Here is a 12,262-nt window from a genome sequence, read left to right on the forward strand (position 1 = left end):
ATCCTAGACAAATCCTAGTTGTATTTAGATAATGGTAATATTATTTTATTATTATCCTATGAGTTTATATGAATTATATTCATAGATAAATTCTATATGGATTTGGATAGTGGTAATATAATATTTTATTCTTATTTTATAGATTTTATGTATTTGTTCCTAGATAAATCTTTGATAGATTTGAATAATTATAATGTTATATTACTATCTCACCGATGGTATCTACCCAAGGTGGTCGACTTTCGTGAAGACATTCAGCAATCCATAAGAGCCGAGACGGATTCTTTTTGAGCAGCGTCAAGAGTCTGTTCGGAAAGACGTCGAAAGCGCTTCTGGGGTCCTTCAAGGCTGATTCAACATTGTGAAGTCCCCTTCTCGGCTTTGGTACGTTAAGAATATCGCCGACATCATGTACACGTGTATTATCTTGCACAACATGATTATAGCTGACGAAGGACCGATGACGGCTAACTTCAAGACACACAATGCGCGATACAAGAGCCCACATTGAGCTACAAAAAGATCTAATTAATCACATATGTGCGAAATTCGGCAACAAGTAGGGGGTCTTTTTAATTTTTTTGGATTTTAATTACGTAATTTTTAATTTTTAGGATTTTACTTATGTAATTTTTAATTTTTAGGATTTGAATTATGTATTTTTTAATTATTTTGTTAATTTGTAAAATATTCCGGATATTTTTAATGCATTTTAATATTGTGGAAATGTTTTTATTTAAATTGAATAAGAGAATGGTGAGACCCTTGAGCTTTTCCTTAGCTAAGAGCACGGATGTGGTTGTTGTGCTCTTAGCTAAGGACAAGGAGTAAAAGTGGGTCCGGGCCCACTTCCGTGCTCTTAGCTAAGAGCACGGATGAGGATGCTCTTAAGGTCAATTTACAACAAATTAGTTGTAACTAACTTTTGAAAAATATCCCATAACTTTAAAACACATATAACTTTCTCGATTTAAATTATTTTTTCACACAACATGTATAAAATTAAAGATAATTTTATAAGGATGATAACTTGCATATGTTCCGATATCAAAATTTGAAAAAAAAATTCAAAAATTTTCAATTTTTTCGTACAGCAACAAATATCAACATAGTATATAAAATATGTAAATATAATGCATTGTGTTGATATTTTCAAAACACTATATTGACATTTTCATGCAAAATTCTAATTTGATATATTTTTTAATCTTTTTCAATTTAATTACTAAAAACAAAAATTATCGTGACAAATTTTAGACCACTAAATTTCTAAAATCCTATGATCTGAGTTAACAATTGACCAGCCTAAATAAATTACATATATAAAAAAAATAAATTACATCTAAAATAAATAAATTAAACATACGGATACATACCCGGATGGCCGGATCCGACCCAGCAATTTGCCGAACTCAGAAGCAACACACAGATTCCTCCTCACTCTCAGAGTCTCACTCACAGAAAAACCTCAGAATATCTCTTCCACTCTCTCTCACACACGCTCACGAACTCACGGAACGGGATACTGAAAAGCCACGAGATTGATTATGGCTGAAGCCGACGGAGGAGGGGACGCCAAAGCACCGTTAAGCTCTTCCATCCCTTCCGGAAAGGACACCACCTGGTTTGATGTCTCGTCTCTCCTCCATCGTGCCTGCCACGGTCCGTTCCTCTCCATATGTGGTTAATTCTATTCAATTGCTGTATGGATTCCCTTTTTCCGGTGTAAACGATGAATTTTGCTGGGGAATATTTCAATGTATATGTATGTTTTTTCGATGCAGCAAAACTAAGCTGAGAAATATTTTTTGCTGGGGAATATTTCAATGTATATGTATGTTTTTTCGATGCAGCAAAACTAAGCTGAGAATTAACTCGGAGACATATTTTTAGTTTCTTATGTAACTCCGTTCTGCACCTTCTTCTTTTTTTACCCCTTCCACGCCCAACTTGGTGTGATTGATTTAATTTTCTACTTATATGCGCTCGCTCAATTCCACCCCCATCCCCTAGAAAAATTAATAAGGACCGCAGCATCTTAATGATCCTTTTCTTGTAATTTATTTTACAGATCTTCGAAATGATGAACTCATCAATGGGGAGAATTTCAATCTGTTTGCTGCCATGTCAGCTTTAGAGGTAATACTACTCTTCTTTTGAAAGACCTATGTAATTACTCCTAAGGTATATTGCAAGTACGATAAGGTAGAGCTCAAGTGATTCAGGAAAAAAATGAGAAATATCAGCAATGGATGTCAATTTTATTTGGTGAGAAGAGAATGTCAATGCAGCATATTTTCAGGAAAAAGAATGTTTTTATTATATTATATTCACAATGATAAATAAAAGGTGATATTTCTTTTCTCATTTCATTAGAAGTTATGATGATATTGTTTTTAGAAAGCGAATTTACAATTATCATGTGACATGACACATGAGGCTAGAGAGTGTATCCTGAACATGCTCCTATTAATTGGTTGAGGCATGAGGTTTTATAAATGTTATTTTGCCACTTTTAGATGATTGATGCTCTTTAAAACTTTGGTTGTGAGCTGTATTCAGCTATCCTTGTGCCTCATTTAAACTTCAGGTATCGATATGTATTCAGCTATCCTTGTGTATTCAATATAAGGAAATCCACACCCGAGGACTATTCAAAGAAACTTTGGAGGATAGAATAGGTACATAAGATTTACTCATGGCTACTGCCCTAAGTCGTTTCAATTTGGGAGACAGTTTTTAAATAACTATTTTTCAAAAAAATGTGTGAAGAAAAATTATGTTATCATGTCAAAAGTGGTTAGAAAGGCACATTAACTTTAGTTATTTTCTTTGCTAATGGTAATTTGGTAATTTCATCTTGCTTCATCTGGTTTTCCTATCCTCAAATTGAATTACATTACATCTAAATGTGCTGGGTTCAAACTTTAATGTAGCACTAGCTTGCTATAAACTTGTAGCAGTGTAATTTAGTTTATTCCGGTCTTCTTTATTTTGTGATTCCTTATCTTATACTTTTATAATAGAGAAAAAAAGTACCAACAGCTTATTAGCACATCTTCTTGTCATTGGTATGCAAGAGCAAGACTACTTGTTCGTCGTAACTCATAATTATAGAGGACATTTTTTCCTTTTCATGTTAAATAGCATGAAACATGTAATTTAGCACGATCATAATAATCTCTGTAATAGGCTGTAGTTCCTACTCTATTGTGTTATGTTTTATTGATAAAATTTCTTTTTTTACCAGATAATGGACCCAAAGATGGATTCAGGCATTGTATCGACTTATTATTCTGTTGATGAAGCCATTGAGAATGGTGCTGCTCCTATTCCACTGAGCTTTGATAGAACAAGTGATGTTCAATGTGTTATTGATATAATGGACCATTTTCTTGCTTGTGAGGTATTGTTGCACATCTTCCAGGAGAATCAGTAATTCAGCAGCCATTCTAGATAGCAGTCTATAAATGGTTACGATTATACTCCTCTTACTTTATTTTCTATTGATGCAGGCAACATGGCATAAAGGAGGTTCGTTAGCGCAAACAGTGTTTTCTTGCATCTACCTCTTGAGGCCTGAGAGAACATCATCTCATGCCCTGCTGCATTCTTTCTGCAGAGTTATACGTGCTACTTGCAGTGCTCTTGTTTCAGCTGTTTCAGAGGCACGCACAAATGAAGTAAAGTACTTCAACGAATCTTTGCTCATTATTTTCTAATTATACTCCTAGTACTTCAATATTTTGGCTATTGTTTCATAAGTACATAATTGAATCTTCAGCTCTTTTTCTCATGGGGATAAAATTGTCAGAAGTATCTCGCTACCTCATTAGCCAAAAAAAGAGTAAAGTTGTATGGGGATTGGGGGTAATTGTTTCAGCACTGTGAGCTGAAGCGCTTTTGAGTGTCAAGAGGAATACCTAGAGAAGGTATGGTATAGGCTAGGTTTTGACTAGCTTGGTAGATGTCAAATCATAATGAGCTCCAAGCCTATTTTGTATCAGATTTAGAGATGGAGTTCTATCATCTCAATAGGATGATATTTATATTTTGAGGGAATAGGGATGACTCGTACCTTTTCTTGCCTTTATTCTCAGTAATAAAAATTCTTTGTTTCTAATTTTATATTTTAGAAGCTAATACATTTAGCCCTTTTTGTGGCATCTTCTTCTCTCATATCATAAACTACCCAATAGGAAGAGAAGCAGGATATTGGTACTGGAACATTATTTTGTGTGTGTCTACTGCATCATTCTTTTAGTCTAAGTTACAGCCCTTTCTGGTTTTTTTTGGTATCATGCTCTGGTCTCCAATTTTTCACCTTCTGGATGGGTTAAAGATATGGTATTATCAGTCTTTGCTTCTTGTTTTCAGCAGTGTTTGTGGCCTGGTTATCGGTCCTTGTATTATTTTCCATCTTAAGTGTATTAGACTTTCAGAGTGTATATTTTTAATTCTGTCTAATAACAAAGTATGGTTGTACAGGAAGAAGATATTTTCACCATGGCTTATGGTCTACCATTGAAGGTCAATGGAGATGAAAAATGTTTATCAATGATACATGCAGTGGATGAAACACTTTGTCGACAACTGAAGGCATGTAAAGCACCAGTGTCGAAAAAGACGGTTCTCGAAGGTATGGACCTCACATTTCTTAGTGATTTTCAAGAACTATCAGAGAATTACTAGACTTCCAGTATGGTTTTGTACTGGCTTCTCAGTTTCCCTGGAAATAATTGTATATATGCAAATTGGCACACTGAGCTACTTCTGGCATAAGAAACATATACAAGAATCAGAATTATAATAGTAGTATGCTTTTTCGAAATGGTTGAAATAATTTAACCAAACTACTATATCTAAGTTTCATGGTAAATTTGGTTGCTTTGTGCAGATGTAGAGCCCCTGCAAACTCATCTCGATCTTGAAGAAGGCTTTTGCAAAGCAGTTTTGTGCCGCATACGTTTTCGTAAGGTCTTATCTTGTATTATCTTAATTACCAAGTCCATAGTATTTCCTTATTGTGAATGTGAGATGCATTTAGATGCTTTTGAATTTATTGCACATTTGCACTAGAATGCTTCATTAAGTGCCCCATGATGGATTTAGGTGCTAGCCATACCTGTTTAGTGGCTGGCTCCTGGGGAAGAATGGCCACATGCACATGCCTGTCATGCCCCCAATGCTCTTTATAAGTTACCACATAAACTTGTTTTCCTACCATTTTCCTTTCTTCCATGCCATCAGTATGTTGCCACATTGAAACATGTGGTAAGATGTTCTTTTGTCCTGAATTCTTTGCTTTTGTCATATATGTTTTTCAAGTATTGGATTTGTTGTCCTTTTGTCTCATCTGAAAATATTGCTCTTTCCTTTCCTAATGTGCTCTTTCGTGTGTTCAGCACTTTTACCATGTACTGACATGCTTGAGGAAACCCCAAGGAAGAGGCTTGGAGTTAGCAAAGAAACATATTATTTCCTGCTTATCTGAGCTAGATTCCATGCTTAGAACTGAGGAATTTCTGAGAGACAACTCTGCATGTGGAACTGTCGAAAATGAAGATGAGAAAACAACTGCCTCGGGTTGTCAACCAGTTGGTTTCGATTCTACATTAAACAGCAGGTCAGCAGCCCCAACTCCACCCCGTGCAATTAAACTACTAAGCTGGAAAAAGGTTGGTTTCTGTTGCTGTTATTTAACCTTTTAATCATCCATTCCAGACATGGAAATAACTTTGATATATTTTTCTCTTCTGTTTCTGTCAGGCAGTTGATTATTTCAGGAAGCTTCTGCATGATCTAGATGTTATATGTTCCTACTCATTGGATCCTGTTTTTGAAGGTGCCCTGCGCTTTGTGGTTGATGTGCAGAAGTTTCAACCAGATTTGGTTGCTCGAGCTCATATGCAGGTTCGAATCTGGCACTTCTCTTCTTCGTAATTTTGTTTAAATATTGATATTTTGATCCCAATATTTATAACTGTACCACTCCGAAAGAATAATAAAAATAATCATTAATTTATTGAGAGGGTTTCTTACTAGATAAGGTACTAGATAAAAAATGTCCAAGGCTTGTTGAAACGTTCTTACTGAAAAACATGGTTAAGGGAACATATATTGTGCAGCATTAATGCCAAGTATTGCATGGGTTCCATAAGTGCTTGTAACTAAAATCTAGAGTCCAGCATAAAGGAAGACTAGGATCTTGACGGCACAAGATAAGCAAGTACAATCAGAATGTTTTATCAGATGACTGCCTGCTAAACTTATAGCTATGGCACAGTTGTTGGAGCAACATCGAAGATATATGATAAAATGAATACTTGATAAATATGTGATACATCGGGTGGTGGCAAGTGCATAGTATGGCTGAAAGTTGTTATCAAAAGTAATGCCTGTCACCCAAACTCTTTCAGTAAAGCCAAGCTCACTCTCTCTCTCTCATTTGCCACTTTCTGCAAATATCTTGTTTAAAACTGTTCTGGAGTTCTGGAAATGGAAACCTTTCAGGCTCTACACTTTTTGCCTGCCTGTTATGTGGAATGCAAGCTCCAAATACTCCCTCAATGGCTCTGTCCCACTTTGAGTGAAACATTTCCTATTTGGAATTTATGCAGTTGTGCTTTGTGAGTTGAGTGGAGAGAGAATAAAGTAGAGATAATGAAGTTTCCATTTTAGGAAATGTGTCAATAAGAGTGGGACATCTGAAAAAGGAAAATGTGTCACTTATAGTATGGTTTTGCTGTCTCTTATTTGGACTACCCATCCGAAATCCCCTAGTATCTACATAACTTGAAAGTTATCTAGAATCCTACTTAGGGTCATTAGTTTTTACATGGAGCACAATTGCATGGTGATCTTGAAACAGGCCTTTAGAACATTTTTTGATGGAATAATGTCAGTGGAGATGATAATGATCAGATGATCTCATGGAAAAAAACAAGAGAATGTTGGTCAAATTAATACATACTATTAGTAAGTGGTTCTTGATGGTTGGTTGCACTGTTGCAGGTATATGCATTGACATTGTTTCGTCGCCTTTTACATCTGTGGTTTTTTTATAGTCCTTCTGGAACAATTCATAGATTGCTGTAACTGAAACATGGAGAAAGGCTTTAAGAATGTGACCTAAGATTTCCTGTAATTGCTTATTCAATTGTGTGCGCTCCTTAATGAATCATCTTTGTAGTAAAGGATGGGGGATTGCGAGGTTCAGTGTGGTACTTTTACAGAATGAGGCTAATTTTTTTGGAACACGTTCGTACTCAGACGTTGGAGTCTTTAGGTGAAGAAAATTGTCTTGAAACCAATCTACAAATTTGCAGGTTATGACAGACCCCTGCTGTCTGACTTAACGCTACTAAGTGAGCCTAGCTACAATTTAGTCAGTGTCCCAGGTTTAATTTGGGTGGTGGTCATTGCCTCCCATTTTTTTCAACCTTGGTCCATAAAAGTAAATTTATTGGTCAAGGATTTGTATAGAAATATACTGAGCATACTCAGCCAACACAAAAAGTGGCCAACTCAATACAATGATGCAAATGGACAACTTAGAATGTCCCTAAGCAACAAAAACAATGGAATAAAGCAAAAGTGCCTTAACTAACCAAGTGAGAATGTGAAATTTGTCTTCTTAAAATGCCCCTAAGCAACATAAGTCAATGGATTTAGCAAAGGTGCCTCAGTTGAACATGAATGCTTTCAAATGTTCATGATGCCTATGCAGATGCACATTGATTATGTTTGTACTATGTGGAAGAAGATATTAATTTAAAATACTTACGTTTGGGTTTATGAATTGGTTCCTTTTTATGCTCTTGTTAGACAATATATAATATTCTTATAAAGAGAGATCTGTTTTACTTATATGTGGTGGATTCATGATCCTGCCATTTTATTGAGACTTCTTTCTAAATAATGATTTATGCCTTATATTTCATTTTCTTATTGAATCTCGTTTTTGAATAGCGAACTTTAATGAGTTTCGGCCCCTTTGTTTTTCATTCATGCATGATATATGTTAGTCTTCAATAAGATTGTCCTTCCGCAATTCTACTGATTATTGATTAAAGTCGTATGCCACTATGCCTTATGCAATGTTTCCTAACGCGGATAGCTAATGAACAGCTTCTGCTGGTACAAGATGGGAAGCTTTATGGACGGGAATCTTTATTTGCTGTCATATGCAAGGCTGCCCTATTACCTGAAGGCGCAAGGAATCATGATATCCAGAAGAATGAGAGTGTTCAACAACTAGGGCAGGTAGAGTGCAACTTGTCTTCCTGATAAAGCTTTCCCGTGTATTAACAAATACTGCTACAATCTGAAGTTTAGATTGTATTTTAGGAATTTCTACTACATAACCAAGCTTCAAAAAGTGTTGCATGGGCTTTTAAAAATAACACACCCCCCCCCCCCCCCAACAACACTGTTAGTCTCTAAACTTTAGCTGAAAGCATACCTTGTCGATGCTGTTACTTATCACTTTGTTCCTTCCCATATTGGCATAATATGGGCTTTTATAAATATCTTTCTCCTCAACCTTGTTAGCCTCTAAAATTTAATGAAAACATACCTTGTTGATGCAGTTACTTACCACTTTGTTCCGAGTCCTATGTACAAACACTGCATGGCAGAGGCGTAAACTAGGGAAGATCTTACAGGATTGGCGAATAATATATGTACAGGTTTGCTGATATTCACAATAAAACTATAGATCACAATGTATTGGTTCCATGAATCTGCTGTTTTTTTCCTTGTATTGTTTTTGTATCCATGTTCCATTGTGAATCTTACCTTTGGTTCATAACTCCTAGACTTGCAGGTTGTAGCTAAGTTATGGTATTCCAGAAATGAAAGCATTTTATCTGAAGTTTTGGTTTATTTAGTTTGAAGTGGTTGGTGCCAAGAAGAGATAGACATTTCTTTCCTAGAGTGGGTTAGTTGGAATAGGTGTATCTGAAGTTCAGAACTGATTAGATGCAGGTGTGATAAACAAGTTGACAATGATTGTTGTTGAAATTATCCAAATCCTGGGGTGTCCAACCTGAACTAAATCGTATTCTCTACCATCTTGATGTATAATTCAATAAATAGCAATGTTGGCCTTGTTTAATGTATTTGGTTGATGACTAGAGTTAATGCTTCTTCAGCTTCACAGCTTTATCTGATTGATTACCTATAATTGTGGCTGATTAATATTTTGTTTGCATTCTTCTCAAACAGCTTGAGTTGGCTTTTAGAAAGGAGTTTGGGGAGACTGCAAGCACTTCAGTTGAACAGGTCGATGTCTGCATATTTGTGATCATCATGTCGCATGTTATTTTCTGCACCAGTGCATGCCCGTTCTTTGTTGTAGTCTATCAAGCTTTTTAAGAATCAACTTGCATGTCCTTGAATCTTTTATTCCCTTCTTGCAGGACTTGTTGTTAAAGGTCTGCAAACATATCCTCATTTGGGTAGAGGAGCAAACATACTGGATAGCTTTACGTTTCCTTATGCTTGGCTTTGAATTAGAGCTATATTCAACTGATGAATATTGCATGGTATATTGGTACATTTATGTCATCCTGATCAAGCTAGCCGAGAAAACTCATCTCAAAATAATGCTGAGCAACGATTCTAGTGAGTAAATCCAAAGATTATCTTCTTTTCATGTCACATCATAATGTCAAATATTCACTTTTCGTATGAGCTTTATCAACTCTTTTGCTTCATGAGCAGGCCGACGGAAATCAAAAAAGAAGAAAGATTTTGTAAAGGATGTTGGCAAAGACTATCAAGTTCCACCTGTGGTCCTGTTCCTTCAGTGCTACATACATGTTTCGCAAGGTCTTATGATGGTAATTATCCTCTTGTAGTATGTCTTATATGTTATCTCAACCCAGTTAATTAGATCAACTAATTCTTTATATGCCTGATTATGTTAGACATCTATTAGAGTGAGTATGGTGTATGGATTTGAGACTGAGTAACAGTGGTCGGTTCAATCAGACGATAGCTTAGATGCTGTTATCATCAACTGTATATATATAGATTGACGCTAATCTTTAATTATGTTACATGGAGCTATGGTCCCCTTGTGTATTCATCAGTGGACTCTATGTTCTTTAACTTTAAAATATAGATTAATATTTGCTTAAATCAGAACCTGCTCTAAATGGCAATGCTATGTACCAGAACTTGGGTGTAGGAAACCTAAATATTATCATTAGGGTGTGTTAGTCCAAGTTGAATGACTTATCTTTTACAAAAATGATTATTAATTGCACACTAACTGTTCTGATTCTTATTGAACAGATACTTGCTTCCTTACGGAATGAAAACAATATCTTCTTGTGTCAGGGTCCTTTCAACACTGAGCAGGAGGTATCTGTATTATACTTGTTCCATTGTTTGTGCTTGAGTTCTTTAGTTGGAAAACACTCCTTTCATCCCATGTTTCTAAAGTCATAGGGTTGTCTCATGATACATGAGTCATTTCCTTTTATGGCAAAAAATAACACATTTAATCTCTTAGTCTTACTTTAGTATCACGTACTTACTCTCTCTTCTCTCTTCTACTTTAGTCCCTCTCCACTTAATCATTAACCACCCTTGTCCAAAAGTAACTACTCAAGTAACGTGGGATGGTGGGAGTAGATACTATACCCATAAGTCGCTAACTTAAACTTTCCAGAATTCATACCTTTTTTTAATATATGTTTTTTTCGCAACTATATATCATTGTATGAGTCCTTCTTGGAAGAACCTCATCTTCCACTCCCCTCAACTCCTTAGTTTCGAGATTAGATGGCATGCATAGGAGGGGTGTGTTAGCATCAGCAACATTCCACAGTTTAATTTTGTCAATTTTTTATATTGGAATATTAACAGTTACAAACAAGATGGTTCCTTGATGTTCACAAAAATTTCAGAGATTTGTCCAGCACTTTGAGCTGCTGCAGAAGGCTTCTCTTCCTGATCATGCATCCTTCTTTTCCTTCACTGAGACTCTAGCTAATACTCATTTTTCTGTAAGTATTAGTCATTAGTCATTGTATACATCCTCAAACTATCTTCTTCCACAAATTTTGACGCTTATCATTTCCCAGACTCTATCCATGCATAACTGCTTCAAAGACGCGCAAAAGATTGCAAAGGAGCTGCGCGGTAGTTTTGCAAACGATCCAGACAGATTGGGGGAGCTTCGCCAGATAGAGCAGGTCGCAGAACATAACCATGTTGCTCTAAACCTTCTCTGCCGGTTAGGAAGTCTTGAACCGTCGCTCAAAATTTCCTTCGATTTTATTCACCATCCACATTTTGCCACTGCTTCTGTGAAGAGGTCTTGATGACCTCAAAATTTTGATTTTAATCACTTCCCACCTTTTGAGTCATTAAACTTTGTTTCCTTTGGCATTAGTTTTCTCATTCCACCGTTGATTTTTCTGACCTTCACCCTGAAAGTTAAAAATATGAATTGTATTATTGTTAGAAGGTAGAGATTATTTGACGATTACACAGCAATTATAGTCTGGAAGCTGCTATTGCTAGCAATTTTGTGATATTGGATTTGGCTCCTACTCGTCACTGTTCTCCTAAACAATGATAAATTAATAATGAAAAAATATATGTATTAGTTTGTGTAATAATGAAATCTTTTACATTCAACATATATTAATGATGCCATGGTAGGTAATTAGCATATATCAATTTTATAAACAACAGCATGCTTTGGGATTTGGACTTTTGTTGTGGGCCTAATGGGCCCTATAAAGATTACAATATCTACCAATTGGTGTGTTATTTAGTCAATCGCAATTTATAACCCGATTTATCATAAGTTTCAGTTAAGTATTGTTGATCATTAGTAACTACTTACTTTAAAAAATAAGTTAATTTTTATTAATTTTGAGACGCTGATGTCGTCTTTTATTTGAACTTTTAAGCGTTTAATAACTACTCATGATTAAACTAGTACTTTATACTTTTCCGTCTCATTTTACATGATATTCATTTCATCCCATAAAAACGTGTACTTTCTAATTTTGTCAGTCCTATAAAAATGTGTATTCCATTTTGTGAAAGTTATATTAATTTAATAATGTATGTCCCACTATCAATAAAATTACTATAACTATCATTCTCCTCCTCTCTCTTATTTTACCATTCCCGTCTCTTTCTCTTTCTTACTCTACCAATTTTGTCTTAATTTTTGTGCTATACTCATTGCCCATATTTTTATGATACGAAGGGAGTTCATTTTTCCTTTTTGGTT

General features: G+C 35.4%; 1 protein-coding gene across 4 annotated transcripts; it reads left to right on the forward strand.

Moving 5' to 3' along the window:
- The first annotated feature begins 1,403 nt into the window (after positions 1–1,403).
- On the forward strand, positions 1,404–11,574 carry LOC125195084 (uncharacterized). Of its 4 annotated transcripts, none has more exons than XM_089057418.1 (17): positions 1,600–1,662; positions 2,072–2,139; positions 2,591–2,681; positions 3,251–3,406; positions 3,516–3,683; positions 4,489–4,639; positions 4,898–4,977; positions 5,406–5,678; positions 5,770–5,913; positions 8,131–8,265; positions 8,592–8,690; positions 9,229–9,285; positions 9,423–9,627; positions 9,727–9,845; positions 10,303–10,371; positions 10,920–11,018; positions 11,097–11,574. In XM_089057418.1, exons 4-17 carry the CDS (start codon positions 3,254–3,256, stop codon positions 11,334–11,336), a joined length of 1,992 nt encoding a protein of 663 aa, XP_088913544.1. In that variant the 5' UTR covers positions 1,600–1,662; positions 2,072–2,139; positions 2,591–2,681; positions 3,251–3,253; the 3' UTR covers positions 11,337–11,574. The 4 variants fall into 4 exon arrangements, with proteins under 4 accessions (XP_088913543.1, XP_088913546.1, XP_088913544.1 ...); XM_089057419.1 differs by having other exon boundaries at positions 1,628–1,662; positions 2,609–2,681; XM_089057417.1 differs by lacking the exon at positions 2,591–2,681 and having other exon boundaries at positions 1,404–1,662.
- Positions 11,575–12,262: the final 688 nt, after the last annotated feature.

This window comes from Salvia hispanica, chromosome 4 (genome assembly GCF_029641045.1).
Source record: "Salvia hispanica isolate PSC_SH4W2 chromosome 4, Shi_PSC_v1, whole genome shotgun sequence".
Taxonomy (NCBI): domain Eukaryota; kingdom Viridiplantae; phylum Streptophyta; class Magnoliopsida; order Lamiales; family Lamiaceae; genus Salvia; species Salvia hispanica.

What these genes read in the sequence shown, in the direction of transcription:
- LOC125195084 (XM_089057417.1), top strand. Translation starts at nt 1,548, where the DNA reads ATGGCTGAAGCCGACGGAGGAGGGGACGCCAAAGCACCGTTAAGCTCT. An exon ending in GAAAAAGACGGTTCTCGAAG is followed by an intron (nt 4,640 to 4,897) that starts GTATGGACCTCA and finishes TGCTTTGTGCAG; the next exon opens with ATGTAGAGCCCCTGCAAACT. An exon ending in TAGCTAATACTCATTTTTCT is followed by an intron (nt 11,019 to 11,096) that starts GTAAGTATTAGT and finishes ATCATTTCCCAG; the next exon opens with ACTCTATCCATGCATAACTG.